Source organism: Hippopotamus amphibius, chromosome 8 (assembly GCF_030028045.1).
Source record: "Hippopotamus amphibius kiboko isolate mHipAmp2 chromosome 8, mHipAmp2.hap2, whole genome shotgun sequence".
Lineage (NCBI taxonomy): Eukaryota > Metazoa > Chordata > Mammalia > Artiodactyla > Hippopotamidae > Hippopotamus > Hippopotamus amphibius.
The window spans coordinates 56,501,253-56,525,036 of NC_080193.1; the positions used below are offsets into that span (position 1 = coordinate 56,501,253).

General features: G+C 34.0%; 1 protein-coding gene across 3 annotated transcripts in view; it reads left to right on the forward strand.

Moving 5' to 3' along the window:
* The window catches only part of SPOPL (speckle type BTB/POZ protein like), a 63,531-nt gene extending 42,963 nt beyond the window's left edge, over positions 1-20,568 (forward strand). The window contains exons 2-11 of one of the 3 annotated variants that reach the window (XM_057746307.1): positions 1,409-1,545; positions 1,729-1,850; positions 2,124-2,275; positions 4,150-4,277; positions 9,395-9,572; positions 9,653-9,708; positions 11,123-11,245; positions 13,013-13,155; positions 13,245-13,298; positions 16,242-20,568. In XM_057746307.1, coding sequence (XP_057602290.1) covers positions 1,468-1,545; positions 1,729-1,850; positions 2,124-2,275; positions 4,150-4,277; positions 9,395-9,572; positions 9,653-9,708; positions 11,123-11,245; positions 13,013-13,155; positions 13,245-13,298; positions 16,242-16,386 — 1,179 coding nt within the window. In that variant the 5' untranslated portion in view covers positions 1,409-1,467 and the 3' untranslated portion in view covers positions 16,387-20,568. Of the gene's footprint in view, positions 1-1,408; positions 1,546-1,728; positions 1,851-2,123; positions 2,276-4,149; positions 4,278-9,394; positions 9,573-9,652; positions 9,709-11,122; positions 11,246-13,012; positions 13,156-13,244; positions 13,299-16,241 lie in introns of those variants that run through there. The other 2 variants (XM_057746308.1, XM_057746309.1) reach the window with 2 other exon arrangements.
* Positions 20,569-23,784: the final 3,216 nt, after the last annotated feature.

Genomic DNA, 23,784 nt, shown 5'->3' on the forward strand with positions numbered 1-23,784 from the left:
GAGCAAATATTTTCTTCTTCATTTTGAATGAAGTCCTTCCCTTTTTTTCCCCTTAGTAGTTTCTTTTTATAGGACTCATGTGCTTTTCTTCACTCATTAATTATTCTTAAATGAAAAAAAGAGTTCTCCAGATTTGATTCCTTGTACTGGAATGTAATCTTGAAATACCCCCACCCATACCCCTGCAAAGTACAGTACTTATGTAGCTCTTTTGGATTTTGCTTCTTTCTTTTATAAAGTTTTCCAAGTTGCAAAGCACCATCTAGTCACTAATGTCCTGGCCAGGTTATGATGATTAATTATGTGTCCAAATGGATGTAGTTCAAGAACAGCTAATTGGGCAGAAATTTTATGAGATGGTACATATTGTCTGGTAGGGAATACTCTGATAGGGACAAAATCTTATCAGAGAACCTGTGTGTCTGAGATAGAAGTAGATTTCTGTGGAATATAATTCTTCAGCATTGCCTCTTAGGTCCCATTCTGTGTTTTTAGTTGTTCAAAACTTTGGGGTCTGACAGATGAGTAATATTTGTCATTTCCAGGGCTGTTCTAATTTTGTAGCCCTTTTGATTTTCATAAATATGTCAATGGAAAGTGAAGAAAGGTGAATGAGATATTAATTGTCAGTTGTTTCCACGTTGTTTTGTGATTTTATGTTTTTGATCTTACTATTAAGCTATATGTTATTTTTTGTTTGTTTTTTTGGCACACAGGCTTAGTTGCTCCGTGGCATGTGAGATCTTCCTGGAGCAGGGATCGAACCTGTGTCCCCTGCATTGGCAGGCGGATTCTTAACCACTGCGCCACCTAGGAAGCCCTGTTATTTTTTGATTTGTGACAATTTTGGAAAGTATGCCTTTGTAAAATAAAATCTTAAGTATTAACTTTATTCAGATTTCATGTGTTATATGGCATAAAGGCTTATGGTTTTATTTCTTTAAAAATTATTTTCATTAATTTAAATGAAATCCTCACAGTTCCTCATAATGTAATTTGAGAAAGTAATTGTTTTATAACTGTGTAAATACTTCTTCCCTCTTTTTTTTTAAGCTCTTTATTGGAGTATAATTGCTTTACACTGTTGTGCCAGTTTCTGCTGTGCAACAAGATGCATCAGCTGTATTTATACTTATGTCCCCGTATATTCTCTCCCTCCCATGACTCTTTCCCACCCTCCCTATCCCACCCCTCTAAGTCACCACCAATCATTGAGTTGATCTCCCTGCGCTATGCAGCAGCTTCCCACTAGCTATCTATTTTACATTCGGTAGTGCATATATGTCAGTGCTACTCTCTCACTTCATCCCAACTTCCCCTTCACCACCCCCACCCCCATGTGCTTCTTCCCTCTTGATTCAGTCAGTTAAACTTTTTGATTAGTAAATGAAACTTCTCTTCTTTGTAGTAAAGTACTCAACTGTGTGGGATATTGCATAAATCTTAGAAGACTGCAATAAAGTGGCAATGTCTCGGGAACCCACCCCACCTCTCTCTGGAGATATGTCTACTGGTCCTATAGCAGAAAGCTGGTGTTATACACAGGTACATGCTGTTAAAAATGCCTTACTTTATGTCACTTACAAATAGTGTAGTATTTTGAGAATATTGTGAAGCACTTTGGCATTCTTATTAGAAGTGTTAGAAGAATGGGTCAGAGAATGTTTAACATGTGACAAGTCAAGAGTAAAAGTCATCATTGTAAAAGTGCTTTTCTGAATGTTTTAGGTTAAAGTGGTAAAATTTTCCTACATGTGGACCATTAATAACTTCAGTTTTTGTCGAGAGGAAATGGGTGAAGTGTTAAAGAGTTCAACATTCTCATCTAGCCCCAATGACAAAATGAAATGGTAAGATTTTTGTTTGTTTTGGGTACTTGTTTTTGATATTATCATCAGCTTCTTTATAGTTTTGTTGTCAGTGTTTCTGAATGGATATTTGTCTGATTTTACATTAGGCTTGTAATAAGTTCCTGATAATATAGACAATTATAAAAAACTGAGGATATTGACAGGAGTGCTGTTCTATTATTTAGATTATTTAACAAATGATTTCAATATTGCCTTTCTCTTGAATGTTTAAAGTATTGTATTCCTCCATGTGAGCCTATTGTTTTATTTTAGGTGCCTGAGGGTAAATCCAAAGGGATTAGATGATGAAAGTAAAGACTACTTGTCCTTATATTTGCTTTTAGTCAGCTGTCCAAAAAGTGAAGTTCGAGCAAAATTCAAATTTTCCCTTCTGAACGCTAAAAGGGAAGAAACAAAAGCAATGGGTAAGTGATTTCCAAATTAACTTGAAGTCTCTATTGTAACTATGTACTGTGACTTCAGCACTTTTACCTAGAAAAACTTAGAATTTTTTTTTTCCTAAAATCTAAAATCTGCTTAACCCAAAACATTTCATTTTGGCTGTTAATTTTAAATGCTAGTGTAGAGTTATAGTTGTTTTACCAGGTCTTAGACATCATAAGACATGTAAAATTAGTTTTAAATCATATTAAAATTTAAATTGTTTATGCCGTAAAATGACATTCACTTTTCACTTGTAAAAATAATTGTAGTCAGGGCAAGGTGCCTGGTCAGTACCTGGCATGTATAATAGGTGTTCAGGAAACATTTCTTATTGTTCCTTGCCATTTTTGCCAGATGATAAAATCTGAAGAATAATGTGAAAGGAGTTTGAATGTCCTGATACTTTGTCACTAGAATATTTTTGAGCAGTGGACTAAACACTGACTGAAAGGAAATCCGTTTTTCTTAGTCTCAGGACGTATTAAATTCAGTTCAAGCTTCTGTATTATAGCCAGCTGAAACCATGTAGCCTGGTACTTCATAATAGAAGATCATTGTAGGAAATGTACAGTGTACATAGTAGGAAAATATCGTGAACTGCTGCAGTAAATTTTATGTGATTTCTGAAAGTGAATAACAAAATCAGGTACTAACCTCATTACAAAAAACCCTCCAAAAACACATTTTAAATAATATATTTCATGAGTTTTCACATTGTCTGACATTTAAGACAAGGGGATGTCTTAGTTCAGGCTGCTGTAACAAAGCAACATACACTGGGTGGCCTATAAACAAAAGATACTTGTTTCTCACAAATAGAGGCAGGGAATCCAAGATCAGGGTGCCAGCATGGTCGAATGCTAGTGAAGACTCTGCTTAGAGACCACCAGTGTTTCACTGTTTCTTCACATGGTGGAAGGGGCTAGGGAGCACTAATCCCATTCACGGGGTTTCTACCCTCATGACCTCATCTGGTGCCACGCACTGGCCTCTTAATACCACCACATCGCGGGTAGAGTTTCAACATAAAAATTTTGAGGGGATATAGACGTTCCGTCCTTAATATGGAGTATCTCAATTAGATTTATTACTGGTTTTCTATCTCCAACTTGTATAACAGATAGTGAATACCTCTGTGAAGGACCTTGTTTATTTCATAGTATAGAGTTGTTAATCAGTATGTTAGGCATTTGAAATGTTTACTTCAGACATTTATTAAATCTTTTACTAATCATACTAAAACCATATTCTGGACTTTTATGAAAATTGTTTTTAAAGGTAATGGGACTATATCTGAAGATCTAGGAATGATAGGAGACTTTATTTAGCTTTTTTACCAGTTAACAGATTTTTCTCTAGTTCAGTAAAACTGAAGTCAGTGGGATGGTTATCCCAGGAAAGCTTACAGGATGCCCTGGTGATTTAGAGCATCCATTTTTAAAGGGAGAAGCAGAAGATAAGAGGGATGCTTCTAATTTGGTTCTGATATTAGATGATGAATAGTAGGCCTATGCCAGTGTATTTTGATCCTACTTCATTATTAAAGGGCTTGGATTGTTTGAAAGATCTCTTCCTTCTCCTTGATGTTTGATCTGGCTTTTCTTCTACCTTAGATATCAAGGAATCTAAAAATGAGCTCATTGATAATGGCCAGAATTTGTGGTAGTGCTGTGAAATGATCTGGTTCTACCTAATGTAACCCTTATGACATTTTACTTATAAACACACTTATCTGTAATTTTTATGATGGATATATTGGCCAAGTCCTGTTTTTGCACATTCATCTGTGTTATCATTAAACAGAATGTTTCTTGGATATTTGTTTTATTTAAACTTGTATTCTCTTTTCCACCAGAAAGCCAAAGAGCATATCGATTTGTACAAGGGAAAGACTGGGGTTTCAAAAAATTCATTCGAAGGGATTTTTTGCTTGATGAAGCTAATGGTCTTTTACCAGATGACAAGCTTACATTATTTTGTGAGGTGGGTACATTTTTAATTCAAGAAAGTCAGTGTTGGCTATATTTAGTGATACATTAGAACAATATTGGTTGTACTTTTGAAATTATAACTGGTATAACTGATAAGATTTTATTTGTAAATGTTTCACCAGTAAAAGCTGACTAGATTTTCTTAGAAATCAGTAAAGTAGCCCAGTATGAAAAAATTCTGTCATATCTTTAAGCTGTAAATTGTATATACAGTTACACTACCACATACCAAATACTTCTTCCTCATAGGAAAACTGTGGATGTGTATAGCTTCATATCAAGATTTTTGAATATCTTCTTCATTTTGAATAATTCTAGATAGATGGTCAGGATTTTCGTCATATTCAGATTGATGATATTAAACATTATTAGTAGTTTATTAGTTTGAATTCGTACTTGAACTACTGTGAAAGTGCCTGAAAAAAGACTGGAAAGCTTTTTGTTCTTTGAAGCAGTTGGGTTCATGTATACAAATAGATGTTAGCATTATAAGCAATAGCATCTCAAAATTTCTAAGATATATCAATGTCTGTTGACAGACTCGTAAGATATAGTCATGTGCATGAAATGTCATCTTTTGAAAGTTACCAGCATTGCCCCTTCCAGTAATTTACACTTATGATTTGTCTTAATTTGAGGCTTGAATTTGCTTCTGTCATTATTATTATGTAGCTTTATCTAAATGAATTGTTGAGATGATCAGGTGACCTCAACATTAAATATATTTCAGTAGGTTACTGTAGACAGATGAGTGTCTTGGAAGCACAGTAAGTTCCTTAACTGCTACTAAGGTAGCTTTACTCTTTTTATAGAAAATGTGTAAAATTTCTTGTCAAGATTACAAACTAATTATATGTCATTATACTGTGTCAGAAGAATAATTGAAATATGGCCCCAGAGACCACATAGTGCAAATATAGTGCATCTTATTTTCACTTAGACAAGTTAAATGAACTGTATGATGAATTTGTTAGGAATACAGTTATTTGGTTGATAAAGTACATACCACAAGTGTCTTGAGCAGAGCTTATTAAGTAATTTGATAAAAATATATACTGAAACATTGTTGCCAATAGATATTCTAAGTAGTATTCTAAATAATTGTAGATTGTTATTTAAGCATTTAAGCATGGTTAATGTAGAGTCTTTTTAGAATTTTAACAGTTATCTGAAATTTCAGCATATTAACTTTTAACTACATAATCTTAGAGAATTTAAAGGACCTCAAAGGCTATGTAATCCAATTAAGAAAAAAAACTGCTGCAGCTAAAAGTCTTTCTGCAAATAAACATTTTAAGAAAATACTTTTTTTTTAGAATTGAAATATTGTTTACTAAGTATATTCCCCTAAATATATTTTATTGGAACCTAGACAACCAAAAATTGAGAATGAAGGCTGAAATTAAAATCTTTTTTTGATACGTGTTTTGAAGTATACCTTTTATTCACATGCTAAATTATACATGCCAGTGACCTCCTAAAAATAGAACCCACCATAACATACATTTTAAGTTGGCATTGATCAGATTCAATTTTGGATACTGTAACACATACCTTTACTAATGTAGACCTTTATACCCTGGGCACTGTATTTAACATAGGTGGGCAAAAAGTGCTTTGAACAAACATTCCTCGTGCCCTCCACCGTTTTTTCCATACCTCTCATTGATGCCCTTCCTTCTACAGCATCTCCAGCACTGCTTGCAGAAGAGGAGGAAGCATTGCACTGGCCTACCTAAAGAACTGCCTCCTCCCCCTCCCCTGCAAGTGGTGCTGTAGACAGGTAAGGCAGTTTGGTACTACCCTTTTGTGCAAGACATAAGGAATCTTGCAAGTTCCATACTTTGAATCAAGTAGCCAGAGGTAGAAATTTCTGCCCCTTCTCTCCCAAGGTTATACAGAAAACAGGAATTGAGAAATAAGGAAAAATAGAAAATTGGTTAGATTAATTTATCTTTTGGAATCCAACAGATTTTAAATAATCTCAGTCTATAGACCCATGCTATTCTATGGTATACAGAAGACTATATATACAGATATAATATAGGTAATGAATTTTTAATAAAACTAAATTAATTCATTTAGAAGGACTTTATTTTTCCTCCTTTTTTTCTGTTGCTAAGTTATCCTTTCTATTTTAAAATACTTTTGATAATGTATGGAAGTTGGGTTTTACACTCTAAAAATGACAAAATGGAAAATTATATCACCCGAATTCTAAAAAAGGATACCTGTCTATGAAAGCCAGAAAGTCTAAGACCCACTATTCTAGAAGATGATATGAAATTGGACTACTAGAAGTTTCTCACTTTGGAGCCAGAGTAAGGGATTATTAGGTAGTTGATTAAAGCGGCAAAATTTATAGTACCATGCAGCTTTGGAAATTGCTAGCTAGCCTTCAGAATTAGTTTAGAGAATTGAGAGTTTTAAAAATAGGAACCGGTAGTCACCTTAATTCCACACTAGAGGAGACCCAGATTTCCAGGGCAGTCACAGCTGATTAGAGCCTGCACATGTTCATCTTTAGTCTAAATTATATTCTCAGAATTGAGCCAGAAGCAAATTTGAAAAAGAGCTGTCAGGTGAGTTGAGGTTTTACTTTGCAGCGTTTATCAGTTTTGAGTATTGTGCATTTGCCGTTTTATTTTGAAAGAACAACAGTTTAACCTCAGGAAAGATTCTCAGCCTTTCTTCTGAATTTTTTACTCTAGGTTCCATCCAGTAAGAATGTTCATTACCTATATTTGAATATGCACTAGAAAAAACTAAAATTTTACCAATTTCTTAATTATAGGTATCAAAGAAAATAATCATCAGAATTCATTGCATACCAATTTTAATTACATCATTAATTTCTGCTCTTTAAATAGTCCCCTGAATACTCTTCAGAGTATGAAATGTTAATTATGTCTTACTTAAAATTTGTGGTTGCTGTGCTAATAGCATGTAGATGTGTATGCCAATAATATAAATTCCTCTGAATTATGATTATAGTATATATACAAAGTACAAATATGACATCATCAGTATCTATGCCCGATAATAATGGTGTTATTTTTTGATCCTTTTTTTCTTCTGTCACCTGATTTTTGCGAAAATTTTACATTACGTGTATTGTTTTGCATTGGGATAATTAGACAATAAGTAGAATTTAAGAAATACTTTCCTAAATTTAAATGATACGGTCACATTTTCATGACTCCACTGCATACTTTGTGCAAGTAATTGAACTGTTCAGTTCAGTCCAGTTTCTGCTCTTTGGAAATTTTAAGAGCAGTGCTGTTATCAACAGGTAAAGACTGTCTTTGTGATTCCTGACTAAACCGGGAATATTAATAGCAGTAGTTTTGATTTATGTATCATTAAGTTATAATGTATGGTGTAACAGGGCAATCAGGTAAGGATTAGTGAAGCTTTTTTTTCCTCTTTTGTAGTTTGTAAAATTTTAGAAACAATCTGAATAATGAAGAACTTAATAGAAGAATCTTTATTTGTGGACTTATTTATGTACACTAGGCCTTGGCTCCTATATTTAGAAGAACATCTCACAAGATTGCTGAGATAAATCCCTTCAGAAGCATAATTGCATTAAAGTACTACTATTTTTTTTTAAAAATCCAGAGAAATACTGTGTAGTGCAAAGAATGCTATAAAAAGGGAATCTGGGCATGTAGGTCTAGTCTTCCTCTGATAGCAGTGGATTTAGAACACTTTAGTTACCTTCTGGCTCTCACTTTTTCAAATATTTTTAATAAAATAAAATGATTGGATTAGATAATTTCAATAATATTTGATTCCAAAAGGTTAATAAAATAAGAAAAACAGTGGTTAATAAAAATATCCTCAGAAAATAAAGTTTTTCTTTAGAAGTATCTGTTCATTTATATGAGATAGATGTTATTACATCTGTGTGAATGAAGACTAATGAGATTTAATGTTCTCCAAACATTTTATATTGGGCCATTATTATACTTTCTTAGAATATTAGTAGTGTGGTTCAATTTATCCATTTCCAATTTACAGTTTCTACATAGTTTACTGTGTTCATTAGTCCTTATTAATACCTACTTTTAATTAACAAAAGCCTTAATGAACTATGTTTTTAAACGAACACAGTCATCTGTTGCTGCATAACAAACTACCTTAAAACTTAGCAACATGAAACATTAGATAACTAATATAGCACTTTTTGTGAAAGATGGTTCATTTACTCTTGAAACATTTGCTTTAATTTTCTTCAATTTAGTAAATATAATGTGAAATTTCTGGTAGTAGTATATTCTTTTTCTTAAAATTGGTGTGCCAGACTTAGTAGTGTTTTAAGATTTCATTCAGTATGTAGTCCTCTTTAATGAGAGATCATTTAATCCGTATTGTCCATATAAAAGCAATGTTGCAGTGTTCCAAGTTTTATTGCTTATTTCATAGGTAAACAAAAGGTCTGCAAATCGAACTAAATTATATTTATATTGTTCTTACTGTTGATTTTTTAATAAAAGATTTCCATGAACATTAATAACTGCATTAGTTTTGTGAGAATTCTTATACTTTAAAATTTAAATGAATTCTGTTAGAGTTTAAACATATAGGAACAGCACTTAAAATACTTCCCAAATTGCATATTGTAGTCTGTAGTTTTAAAAAACATTTTAATATACTCTAAAACATTATGTGTGATGCTGTGTTTATTGAATGTATAATAAACTTCAAATGTTGATAGGTCTGTAGTGTGAGGAAATAAAAATAAAGAAATTTCTTTCTTCTCATGAAAATATCTTCTCATTGTTTGAATTTGGAATCATATTATGGCCTTTTTCTCGTTGAGAAATAGTTTTTGTGATTAATAGCCTGGCATTCCAAGGGATCAATAAGCCATTTATTTACATAAAATGTCACTTAAAAATGATCTAGTTTGTTTCATATTTTTTCTATAATTCTTTCTATTCTTTAAATTGTGTCCTTAAATTCAGTTCCCAAGTATTAGCATTTTTGATCAGGAAGACATTGAATTTTCTACATGATTTTAAAGATAAGTTTAAGTTTAAACTTAGTAGCTGCTTATTGATACTAATTTATAAGTGTTTTTTCTTGCTGTCCTTTTTTTATTAGGTGAGTGTGGTCCAAGATTCAGTAAATATATCAGGACATACTAATACAAATACTTTAAAGGTGCCTGAATGTCGACTAGCAGAAGATTTAGGTAATCTCTGGGAAAACACAAGATTTACAGATTGCAGTTTTTTCGTGAGAGGACAAGAATTTAAAGCTCATAAATCTGTACTTGCAGGTACTTTCTACTTTTGGGTAATATAGTACCTTTCTTTCATAGATTTGTGCATTAAATAATGACACTTAATCTTGTTACAGCTCGATCCCCAGTTTTTAATGCAATGTTTGAACATGAAATGGAAGAAAGCAAAAAGGTAAACATGGCTTAAAGGGCTAATATTTTAATTTGTACAAATGTAGAATAGTGGAATGTATATTTTAAAAGTAACAGTCCATGTTCTTATTGTTATGGTTTTAGAAAGAAACAGAAGGATGGAAGGAAATGTGTTCTATTGTAGAAAAATAGATGTAGCTTAATGTGGGTGAATATTCCTAATAACAGTTATTTTGACACCCTTCTGGTAGCAAAATAAGTGGGTAATTATTACCCAAAAGAGTATCTATCCAAAAGGACTCTTCTGGTCCAGAACTATTTGAGAGTTCTCCAGTTAAAATGTATATTCCTTCTTTCTAGACTTTTGAGTTGATTTTGGAATTTGTTTTCTAGAACAGAAACAATTCCTACCTTCTTTTACCACTGTAATAAGAGGATATTTATTGGATTTAATAAAGGACATAAATTATGTCATTATTAGTATACATGAACTGTAATCAAGATAATACTTATTTGGTTTTCACAGATAGTTCTTTTCACCTGTCATCTTGAAATGTAGTCAGATTAAAGACCAGAGATTGATTTTTTTGCTGGTTGCATTGCATGTGAGCCTGATTGCTCCAACTAGTCAACTCCCGAGTTTATTTACGTGGCTTAGCTGTATTCTACCTGCAGAACTAGAGGCTGCAACAGAATAGCTGCTTTCTTTCCTTTGCTTATTGGTCTGGGCAGATAGTATGATCAGTCTTCTGATTGATGATGTCAAATATTATTGTCATCAAAGGATCAGAAAAGTTTGCTGTTGTTTAGTGTTAGATATTTAGCTTCGTTGATCTCAGGAGAGAAACCAAATACAAAGATATAAGAGTTAAAAAAAGCAACTCCCTGGACTTGGGTATGTCTCAGGCACAGAGGTGAAGTGCCAGTAGATAAATAGTACATGCCGTTTTTGTAGGAGAGTTCTGAGATAGTGGACTCTGGTATGATCTCAGATACCTGACCTCACCTTTGCTTAAAGCTGGGACTAGAACCATTGGTTATAGGGTCTTAAGCATTGTATTACAACCTAATTCGTTTCAACAACAAAAAAAGTTAATAGCCATCTTCCTCTAAGATAGAGGTCAGAAAGTAAATACAGATGTATTTAGCTTGGCCTTACAGATTGTTTTGTTTTTGTTTGAACTCTTTTCTAACTGAGAAACTGAGATTTGTATTCCTACACGGTAGTGCTTGACTTGGTGTACTTCTCTTAGACCTCCCTGCTTCACTTTGCCTGATTAGCTTACTGAGGATTTACTTACCTCAATTTTAGAATAGACTTTAATGTATATTTGAGCTGTACAGTACTTGAGTACAGATTTGGGGCTTTTAAATTACTGTCAGTTTTGCTTTGGTTTATTTGTGTATGTGTGTGTTCTTGAAATATAACTTCTTTGTATTGTTTTCAATACCAGAATCGAGTGGAAATAAATGATGTAGACCCTGAGGTTTTTAAAGAAATGATGAGATTTGTTTACACAGGGAAAGCGCCAAACCTTGACAAAATGGCTGACAACTTGTTGGCAGCTGCAGACAAAGTAAGTAATTACGTCCTGAAAAATGTCCTTAAGCTTGATGTATCTAGAAAGCTATCATCAAATGAGAACCCCCAATAACTTGAAATATTGAATTAATTTATGCTGTTTGTGGATGGCTCTTGAGAGTATTATGAAATAACACACAGTGGGATGATATGGAAATGAAATACTTTTAAATCAATAAGACATAAAAATATCTTGAGCCAATTTAGAGTATATGGAAGAAATGGCAGATTAACTGTAGACTCAATAGTTTTGAGTGTATTTTTACTCTGTTTTATGAGAATACACACACAATAGCATATATAATTTATTGCAATTGGACTTCAATGAGATTTAGAACTTCTTTTCTTCAAAAGACATAGGAAGGTAAGAAGACTAGCGATAGACTGGGAGAACATCTTTGCAGAGCATATATCTGATGAACAACTTTTGTTTTTGTTTCTGTTTTTTGTTTTGACGATGAACAACTTTTATCCAGAATATAAATAATTAAGGACTTTTGTATTCATACTATATAAAGAACTCTCAATTATAAGTAAACAAAATGATTTCTAAAAATAAAAATATTTAAACAGATGCTTCCTAAAATAATGTCAATCAAGTACATCAGAAGATGCTCAACTGCATTAAGGTAGTATAAATTAAAACCCCTGTGAGATACTTCTATATTATGATAGCTAAAATTACAAAGACCATGCCAAGTATGGTCAAGGATATTGGAAAAATTAGGACTCTCATATACTGCTAATGAGAATGTAAAATGATACAACTACTTTGAAAGACCATTTGGCAGTTTTTTTTTAAAAGCTTTACGCTTACCATATTATCCAGTGAGTTTACTTATAGGATTTTTACTCAAGAGAAAAGAAAGGATATGCCAGTACAATTACTTGTATATGAATGTTTATAGCAGCTTTATTTGTAATGGCTAGAAACTGGAAACACCCAGATGTTCATCAGTAGATCAATGGAATACCATTGAGCAATAAAAAGCATAGAACTGTTGATACACAGACAACAAGGTGCATGAATCCCGAAATAATTATGATGCATGGAAGCCAGACAAAAACAAGAGCAAATTGTATGATTCCCTTTATCGAAGACTACAGAAAATGCAAACTATAGTAGCAGAAAACACATCAGAGGTGTTGCCTGGGGTGGGGTGAGAAAGAAGGGTACAGAGAGGTAGAAGGGAACTTCTGAGGATAATGAATATGTTCACTCTCTTGATTTAATGATGGGTATATGGCTGTATAAACTTACCAGAGTATAAACTTTACATATGTGCAGTTTATTGTATGTCAGTTATACCTCAATAAAGCTGCCTAGGATGTTCTGATTGCATATGTATTATGTGTTAATAACTAAGTTTTTAATGGTTATGAATATGATTTGTTTAGCATTATAATTTATTCTTCAGGATTAAATAGTGACAACATGCAGTGTACTGACCGGTGTTTAAAATAGTAGAAGAGAGATACGCTCATTCAGAGTATTGAGTGATAAAGGGTGTTTGAAGAATAAAACTCTATTTTAAAAATATACTGTATCTTGCACATATGCAACTGAAATTTCTTAAAAATTAGTTTCTCTTGAATGCATTAATTCATAGTTGCTTTATATTTAAAATAATTTAAAGACTTTTAAAGTATCCTTAGTAAAATGTGTAATGGGCTTAAACTTTATTTTTTGAGTTACAAATACAGTATATTAAAATTTGGTAGTTTGAGTAAATGTTTAATGTTATATTTTCCTTTTGGATAGTATGCACTGGAACGGCTGAAGGTCATGTGTGAAGAAGCTTTGTGTAGTAACCTCTCAGTAGAAAATGTTGCTGATACCCTTGTCCTTGCAGATTTGCACAGTGCAGAACAGTTGAAAGCACAAGCCATAGACTTTATTAACAGGTAAGCTATGCTTGTATTTCAGTGGACACGACACCTTCAACGAGTTTTCACCGGACTTTTTCTTAAGTGTGTTTAAATCTTCAATGCAGGTGCAGTGTACTTCGACAGCTTGGGTGTAAAGATGGGAAAAACTGGAACAGCAAGTAAGATGACATCAGTTTCTGATTTAAAGTTGATCTGCATACATGAAATTAAGTGTTTGCATAGCCTTTTGTTCGTCTATAATAAGTATGAATCCAGATATTAGTTATATGAAGCAAACTGCCAGTTTAAAAAATAATAATTTGACTACGTAGTGGATTCTTGAGGCTATGCTCCCTTGTAGATCAGCTTCTGATGTGAACTGGGATTGACACTTTAATTTCTTAAGCGCATATGTTCACGTAGTATATAGCTGAGCCCAGGTATTTCAGTGGCTACTAGATATCCTGTCCCTGCCCCTTCAGAAAGCATTTCTAAAAGTGTGAGAAATATTTATTTTATCCTATGAAGAAATGTACCCTCCACATTTGCCTAGAAAGTCGACATTTGAAAAATAACCCACTGCTTCTTAGGGTAGCCAGGTACCTTGCACCACATGCTATATTAGGCTAATTGCCTACCTTTCCAGAAATGGTAGCAATTTGATCTTTCCTTTCCCTGGTAGAACTATAAGGTGGAGGGTAGTTGTGACATCTTTCTAAGCTTCGATCTTTGGAATGTGACATAATTATTAGAACTTATTATTCCCTTCTTTTTTCTTCTTCACTCATTTTTAGAGTGACTTTTTTACTCTTTGCAAATTATTTAGAATCAAAAAGAGGAGTCAGTAGGTTGAAGAATTGCATCTGTTTTTGATTCATTTTTGCCTGTAAGCCCTTTAACTCCATTTTTGCAAATTATCAAAAATTGATATAAGAAAATGAAGAAAGATAGCGTTAGAGTCAAGAAAATGAATGTTTGAGTTATGGCCCCTTGCTTTCATCTGTTTTGATAGATTTGAAGTTGGTTAAGTGAATTCTTTACAGTTTGTGAATTCTGTTTTCTGAAAGTAAAAATTGGTGACTATTTTTATGATACTGTTTATATATTGGTCAGTGTGTGATCCTAGAAAAAAAAGTCAAGTAGCAGTTTTGTGATTCTTTGTACTTTGCCAGCTTCAAGCTCTAGTTTTATTCTGTTAAGAAAATATTTTACATTGCATAACTTTTTCAGTGTCAAAAAAAATAGGCCTATTTTATATCCCACGTAGAAGCTGTGTTATACATAGAGACCTTCAGTAGATATTTGTTGAATTAAATAAATGAAAATGTCAGGTAAATTAAGAAGTATCTGTGTGATTCTAAACAACTAGTTGAAATTATAAACATGACAACACACTGGTAATTGGATGTTAGGCAAATTTTTTTTTTAATTGTTATTAGCTACTATTTAGTTCAGCAAACATTTGCCAAGCATCTGTTGTGTGTCAAGCACCATGCAGGGTGCTGCATATAAAAACAGCTATGAGGGAAAATCCTTGATCTTGAGCAATTTATCTGACTACAGGAACACATCCATGAATATATCATTTCAGTAGAATATGGTAAGTAATGTGATAAAGAAGAGTATGTGCAGGACACTTGACTAAGGCTAGAGGTTTAGGGATGAAGATGACTGAGCTTTGTCTTAAAACAGGAATAGGAATTAGCAGAACTAAGAAGGAAATAACAAGCATTGCAGACAAAAAGCATAGCTTGAGTCAAAGTATAGACACGTGAAGCAGTAGTTGAACATTCATTTGACAGATATTTATGTTTATTCAGTAAATTCCCAGGGCACTCTGCTTAGTACAAAGAATATAATGGCAAACATGACATGTTTTCCCTGCCTTCATAGAGTTTATGGTTTAGCAGGAGATATATAGGAATTAAATAAGGTAGTTGAAATAAAGTGTAATAATAGGTAATGTAGAGCCATACCAATTTGAGCATATAGCAAAGGGACCTAACCTAATCTAGTGGTCAGAGAAAAAACCCTTTTCAAGAATTGTTGTATAAATAAAGACCTGAAGTATTAGTCTATAATATTTGGATATTGTTTGGATAGTGGGTAGGTACAAAGGAAAGAAGACAGGAGACAAGGAAGGACAGCTAGATTTGTTGCTTGAATAATAGTATTTACTCAGAGCATGTTGTACATTAGGTACAATAAACAGTTCAGTATTATTATACAGAGTGCCAGAGCATGGAACTGGAAGGTGGAAAGCTAGGTGGAAGAACTAGGAAACTTTGTTTCTCTTTCAAAAGAACTTCTGTACTGGCAATGGAGAAGAGCAAAAGAGTATGTATTTATGTTACTAAGGCAGCATGGAAACTGGTTTGAGAGGAGCAAGATAGGAGAGTAGAAGACAAATTAGGATACCTTTGTAACAATTCAAACATGAGATGTTGTGGGCCTTAACTAGGGGTTCAGGATACCTTTGGGAGTTAAAATATGGCTTTGATGATTGATTGGAAAGGATGGCGTCTAGGGTGACTCCCAGGTTTCTGACTTGAATCACTGGGTGATGGTGGAAGCATTAGCTGATTGGAAATGAGAGAGGAAGAATTTGGGGCTTGGGAGAGACATGTTGAGTTCTTATCTGACAGCCCCAGATTTATCGATCTCAAGGCACATCCAAGTAAAGAGAACAAGTGCTTGGGAACAAACTATGCGGGGAGGCCTAGGTCTTAGCAAATCAGTATTTATCATCTTTGAATATGATAGTTAAAATTATGAAGAGTGGGTGAAATAAGATGAGTAATGAATATTAGAAGAGTAGAGGGCAAAACTTGGAACTCTGGAGAAAACCTGCATGTAAGAGCCAGGGAAAAGAGCTCTTGAAAGAGCGAGTACAGAAACAGTAACAGCAGGGGTAGAACTATGCAGACAAGTGTTGCACATTTCTGGAGAGTAGAACTTCCAGAAAAATTGAATAGTTTTAATTACAACAGAAAATACATAAGAGAGGCAGGCAGAATGTTCCAAAACATTTTGAAATCTGTACACTTAAAAAAAAATTGACAGTGCAACAAAGCATTTAGAAAAGGACTCTTTAGTCAACATCTCTTAACTTTCTTTTTCAGCCAAGCAGCGGACATAATGGAAACATCAGGGTGGAAGTCCATGATTCAGTCTCACCCGCATTTGGTAGCAGAAGCCTTCCGAGCACTAGCATCTGCACAGTGCCCACAGTTTGGTATTCCACGAAAACGGCTAAAACAGTCTTGAAATCTTCCATGAACTGTAGAAAAATGGAATTGACTTTTACTCCTCCAGGTCCAGAAGGATTCTAATACACAAACCATAAGCAAGAGTTGTTTCTGTTGTCCACAGAACAGAAGCCGAAAAAGCATATTGCTTACATTTCAGGTGGATAATTTATGGTTTATTCTTCAGCTTTAAATTAGACTGATTATACTCTAATTCACTTCAAGGCCTTAAATTATCTTCAGTGACTTCTCTTGTTCATATAATACTTTAATTTTTTATTGTGCCTTGTCATTGTGACCAAGGCTATGCAGGATTGCACTAGCTCCATAATGCAGTAATACTGATAACTGAAGATAATAAGTTTCAAAAAGATCTTCCATTAGTTTGAGAAAGGCAAATGAAATTTACAGGGTTTGTCCTATGCTGTCTCAAAACTTAAAACTAGGTTTTCCCTAAAAAAGCACTTGTATTGGAGATTACTGGTAATATCTCCAGTCTAAGTTCTATAAATACAGGAGAACCTGCTTACCTTCAAGGTAAGTTATGGCAATACACTGCTTCAATTCTAATTTATTTTTCATTTCAGGGGGCAAATATGCAATGAGTTGGCCCAAATCTTTAGTGAAATTTGTGATGTTTGTATGTTAACTGTCCAGCAAACTAAGAGAAGCATAACAAACCTTTGCTTATGTTTCTTTGTGAGTTTATCCGAGTTTACAATGATTGAGAACTGATTGAGGTTAAGATTTCAATAAGAAGAAAGCATGTTTTGTGCCGAATTAATTTTTTTTTAATTTATAGTGACCTACATTTATATGAAGAATTCTGTACAGGTTAAAAGTAAGGATGACCAAATGTAAATTTAATGAGTGGGCCAATTAAGAAGATATATATGCACTTTTAATGTGTAACTTTTGTATGCTGAAAGGTACTTTTTTTTTTTTTTTTTTTTTTTTTGCTTTTGAGGGAATCGATAAGGTATAATTAATTGTCTTAACTTTTGAAAGAATTTTTTAAGACATGGCGGCAACTGGGATGTTCGTAATAAGAGATAAGAAAGATATGAAAGATATTCTCGACTATAGTTAAATTGGTTTGACTTTCAGATATTCATTATTGAATTTACTCCTGTTTTATCACATTTTGGAGAAGGCACCTGAATAGTAAATGAATCCTGGACAGTCTACTCTCCTAAAAACAATGAACTGATATTATTTGCAGGCTAAAGGAGGGAACCCTTAGAAATATGTCAGGCTACACTCTGAAACCTTTTTTCCTCCCTAGCTTTCTCCTTTCTGTCTCAGTTACTGTACCAGCGTGGATGATATTGAAATTCTACGTAATGTGAACAGGATAAACTATTTATAAACTGCTTTCACAGGCCAGTTCTTTATTATAAATGAATTTTAGCTTTAAACAAATACACACCTTCAGTTTTTGATAGCTCTATTCACAGCGGAGGTCTGTTTTGGTGCATTGTCCTGGCTAAACAGGAGCGATCAGTGTCAAGTCACTGCATCTGATTTCCAGTAACAGTGGCAGTATGCTTCTTAGGCAAGATTTACATTTGACCACAAGGGGAAAAATTATGTCACTGGAAAAAGTAAAATGCATATACCTATATATTTACGTATATAACTTTATTCTCCAGATTAAAATTTGTATAATTTGTTTATGTAGAAAGAAAAAAAATGAAGCCTGAAATTTTAAAATAGATTTTATTTTTGTTAATCTGTCGTTAGGTATTTACCGAATAAATCCTAATATACCAAGAGTGGTTCATATTTACATTGAACAATCACTGTCAAATAATCATTTGTTATCCACATCAAACTGAAGTTTAAGAAGACCGTATTTTCAGATATATTCATTTCTTCCTGTGTAGTTTGAGTCTTTGTTGTGTTAACTTAAATTTGAAATTGAAAGACTCCCTTGGGACAAAAGAAAGATTCTCACATATGAATGGACTCCATCCTATGTAAGAGTATTATAGGGAGCGGACATTCACTTCCTTAACTTCACCATAAGGTTGAGCCCTTTAAATTTACAGTATGCAATTTTTAAAAAACCACACACACATACACTTTAAGAATTTAAGATTTTGCCAGGGCCTTAGAAGAAAACAAAAATTCCTCCCTCAGGCCCTAAAATTTCATTGTCATATATAAAAAAATACCTGTGTATCCATTTATATCAAATGCACACAGACACATTGTGAATTAATTCACTGCTTGAATTTACATTTCTAGCCATAGTGACTTCAGTAATAACACCTGTAATGAACATTTCAGCTTACCCTTACTTACTTACTTTAGTGTTTATTGCAAATCTGAAGGGTTTTATTATAAAGATTTTTTTTTTTTTAGTTTGGTAGCAAATTTTGTACCAAAAACGTCAAACACTGTGCTGTAAGAATATCCACGTTCGTAGAAACGTCAACTTTTCAGATAATATAATGCCTACGATTATACTAACAGAATCATATGGTAGTTGATTTTTTTTTTTATTTATTATGTATATTTTTGGTATTGTGGGTTCTTGAGGCAGTGATACAAAACTGTTAATGTATTCTGACGAGAGTGCTCTAATTGCCTTTTTTTCCTCATTTTTAAACTACACACTTTGTTTTCAGTAGGCACAGATTTTGTCCAGAGCAGTTGTTGCCTTTTGAATTAAAGCCTGCTTCTGTTTCCCTTTTGTCACCTAGACAGAGCTTTTTCTAAGAAAAGTAGTAACTGGTCTTAAATGTTACATATTATAAAAGTAACCATTGGAGAACTGTTCTTTAGATTGAGATACAGAAACACTATATTTGTGCCTTTTTCATTTTTTAATTTTAATGCGTATTGGTATTTGGAGCACAAATATATGAAGGTGCCATAACATTATGGCCTGCCGTTGTTACCTCCTTGAATACTCGTGTCATTGTCTTGAAATAGTAATTGGAGATCCTTGCATGTATTCTGTGGTCATTTGGGTGTGTGTGTGTATGTGTGTGTGTGTGTGTGTGTGTACACATACTTGTATTTGCTTGGACTTGCGTGTGGTATGTTCAAAAGAGTGCATTTCTGAAAATAGGACTCAGTTCAATGTTGAAAGTTTAAGTTAATTGAAATGTATTTCATTTAAATGTGCTTTATTTGGGGGGACAATTGAGAGGAAATTATAATTCTCAAAAATGTGACCAATTTACTGCATGATGAAATGTGAAAACAGTGCCTTTTTAAGACATCAATTTTAAAATTAAGTTTTAAAATATCAACATTTTAAAATATTTAAAAGATCTCTTAAAAAGTTGCCGTGAACATTATTGGTTTATTTTTAAGCTAGACCTAAGTTAGAACTTAAGTTGCCAAAAGTATAGTTACTAATTTATTTACCCATTTAAGTTTTTTGTGCATAAATTTAAAACCCAAGCAGAATTCTTTATAAAATTGTGGATCATAGATGCTACCCAGTGTTACTAAAATAGAACACTAGGGACTTTGGTAAGTTGTTTTGTTAAAATCCAGCTCAACAAGCTTTTCTGAAAGCCAAGCCTACTTGAAGAGGTGAATTATTCTGGGTTGAATGTTCATGCTCTTTGATAGATAAAATGAAAATATTCAATGTATTCTTGCAAAACAAGGTGGGCGGGTGGGTTTTAGTGTTTTCAGATTATAAAGACCGCACTTTCAACACACATAAGAGTATTTTGCAAACCTCTTTTATACAGATTATGAGCTCTACTTTATTTAAGTGTTATATGGAATGATGTAAATTTTAGGTCCAGTTGAACAAATATTGAGTGCCTACCATGTGAGACTTCCTCTTCACTAGGAATGAAATCACCACACTGTGTCTTCTGTTTGCAGTATATGGACTTTATGTTTGAAAAAGAATTCTTATATTTAAATCTTTTTCTGTTGTTAGAGTTTATCATTGTATACTGTAACCCAGTTAATTTTTGCATTCAGTTTTTTAGAATGAAGATACAACTTGAGTCCCGTTTTTGGAAATAAAATTCTGCTGAAATTATTTAAAAATTAGTTCTGGGGGAAATTGATTTTCAAGATTCAAATGTATAAAGACATGTTGAACTTTTCAGCCTCATTTTTAATCAGCTAATGTCAATGATGAGATACATACTTTTTGTATCTTGTTGCTGAAAATATTTTTTGCATTTCAGCACGTTGAGTTAAAATAAAGTTGTTACTACTTACTCAGAATTAATTGGTTTACTTTGTGTTTATTTGAAAAGGATGAATAATTCTTTTTACTATTACTGTGATGCTTTACAAAAAAGAGCCATGGGATACCAAATTGTACACTCTAAATATATGCTGTTTGTTGTCTGTTAAAAAAAAAAAGAGCCACATATTTGATATGATAGCTTTTAGAATTACGCATAATACTGTCTTTTCTACATAGCGAAGCTGGTGTTCTTTCTGGAACCTACTAAAGACTTACTCTTTGACCCTGGGATATTACATATATATGTACTTTAACAAGTGTACCATCAATATTGAGTGACTTATGCTCATGTTATGTAGTTTAACATAGCACTTAAAAATCACCTTTTCCTGGTCCTCCTAACCATTCTTAATTTCAACTAATTATTTGCTGCTATCAAAAAGAGCAAATTTGGGGCAGTGTTATTCCTACACCAGCTTAGTAACAGTAACATAATTAGTGCTTCAAAACTATGGCCAAAGTGGCAGAAATGCACAATGAAAAACCTTCCATATATTCAACACATACATACGCATGTTCCACACACACTGAATTACCCTTAAAAGAGTAAAAGAAGATTTGAAACACTTAAATATCACCTATACAGCTATAGTAAAATAGGACAAGTGGTCATATTCTAAACTTTAAATGAACTATATATAACCTCCTTTACTATGCAGCATCCAGCCCTCTTCATACTTTATTTTAGAAAATTGGAATGTTGTGTTTCCTCCGTTCTATCACCTCAGAATCATTTGTTTCTAAGAGATGGCCAAGACTGGCATTTGCTTTGATCACTATTTTTAAATAGAAGACATTGATAAAGATGTTTACATTATTGCTACCTTCTTGTTTTTTGTACCAGGGAGGTTTAGATACCCGCAGTGAATAGTGGTAAAAGTTTGTCATTCCTGTTATGAGTGCCTCCTTTCCACCCCTCCTTCGTCTCTTGCCCTCCACCCTTAATTCCTTTGTAAAGGATTCAGGTGTAGTCCTGGCCCCATCTGTGACGTCAGAGCCAAACAATCCCTATAGTATGTAATCTTCCCCTTTTGTCCAAATTCAAACCAGGATAAGTGCAAAGAAAGAAAAATTGTGGGATTTAGGAATAACAGTTATAGCACATGTGCGTGTGCCCATGGGCGTGCGCACACACACACACACACACACCCCAAGGCAACCAGTGTCCTTAGGACTCTGATATTACTGCCACAGCAGAAGGTTTCTAGAATGTATACTTTATAAATGCCAAAAAAAAGTGTAGGTCATTATGAAAATTGGGCAAAAATGAGGAAAAGTGGAAGAGGCATGCAATTGAAAAAGTGGCAAAATTAGATGCATTAAACTTGATACACCTCAGAAATGCTAAAGCATAAATTTGAATGTAGATGACAAAGTTCAGAAAGGACAGATCACAGGGACGGGTAGAGAAATGAAAGATGATTCCATTTAATTTTTATCAACCATTAATTTAATGGGGCGCCAGGCCTCTGCTGAACTTGTTTATAGGGATAGACAAGTTATAAATGGTACACATCTTTGTGAAGTCTACATTCATGAAGAAAGCACGATTATATAAGAGTGTGTGAGTTGTGATAGGAATATAAGAAGGGCACCTAATGTGGAGTGGGTGTGGAGATCTCAGCCTTCCTGAGGAAGTGATGTTCGTTTTAAATTGAGTGCAAGGTAGGCAGTTTAGTGGTGGTATCATCCGACCAACTGTGTGTTGGCAAGGTTCATATGGAACATTTATGGGAGTAAAAACAAGTATGGCTATATCCCAACACATAAAGGGAAGAGAAATCTCATAACTGGTTGTAAACCAGTTAGCAAAGATCATGAGTGTTTAAAGTTCCTATTAGAAGAGTCAAACTTAACCTGTGAGTGTTGAGGGATTTCAAGTGGGGGTATGTCATCAACAATCTATCAATCTTCAGTTGGATTGGAGGGGGCTAGAGGAGAAGGTAAGGAGACCCTCGTAAGAGGTGAGTGATACTAGTGCTTTGTGCTAGGCCAGGAGCCCTGGGATGGAGATTTGAGAGGAAATACTGAGAGGGCTTGGAAATGCACGTGGTGCAGGGAAGAGAAGAGGAGTCGAGTGACTCCCAGGTTTGATATTTGAGCAACTGGGTGGAAGATGGTACTATTCACTGATACAGTAATCACAAGAGTAGCAGCAGTTGGGGGAGAAGAAAAAATGGTTATTTTGATTTGGAGCCTGTTGATCTTAAGGTTCTTATGGGCCATTCTGGTTGGATATGTGAATCTTAAACATGAGAGTGATCTCAGTTATAAAGTCAGGAATCCTTAGTATCCTGCAGATGGTAATCAGTATGTGCAGGCTGAGGTGAGAAGGCAGCACAGGGATGAACAAAGAGCAGCTTGCCAAAGAGGATGAGCGATGGCAAAGTTAAAACCAGAAGACTCTGCATCCTAGCAGTTGGAGAAGAGTGCTTCAAGAACAGGGATGATTCACAGTGCCAGTGTTCCTGAGCAGTCAAATAGGCAGCTAAAATATACATTCAACTTGTTAAGGGAGGAAATGAAAGGAGTCTCTGGAGTGGGGAAAGAAGTAGGATGAGAATAAGGAACGTATGCTCTGAGTATAGACCATGGGATATTCAGCAAAAATGGCAAGGTAGAAACCGTAGATGTGGGTTGGGGTTTAGGTTCAGTTTCAAATTTTGATTCGTTTTCCTTTATGGTGGGAGAAGTGTCAGTATATTAAGGTGTCATGATAAGAAGTCAGAAAAATAGATTACGAAAGGGATTACTGAGGTCCTAGTCTGCAGAGAAGAGGAGTGGAATCAGATGCCAGACAGGGAGATTGCCCCTAACACATGTGAGGGGAAAAGCATCGGATGCAGAGTCAGATTTATACTTTTGTGTGTGTGTGTCTGAAAGTTGATAGACTCATTTTATTTGTTTTATTCCATGTGAAGTCATCTATTCAGAGTAAAGGGGTGGGTGATGGGTTTAGAGCAGGGGTCAGCAAACTTGCTTTGTAAGGGACTAGGTAGTAACTATCTTACCCACTGGGCCATGCCATTGTCATGTGAAAACAGCTGTAGACAATATGTAAACACAGGGTGGCTGTGTTTCATTAGAACTATTTACAAAAGCTGGCAGTGGGCTTGGTTTGACTTTGGTGCCATAGTTTGCTGATTTCAGAGATCTGTGAAAAGCAGAGGAGTTTGGGAGTAG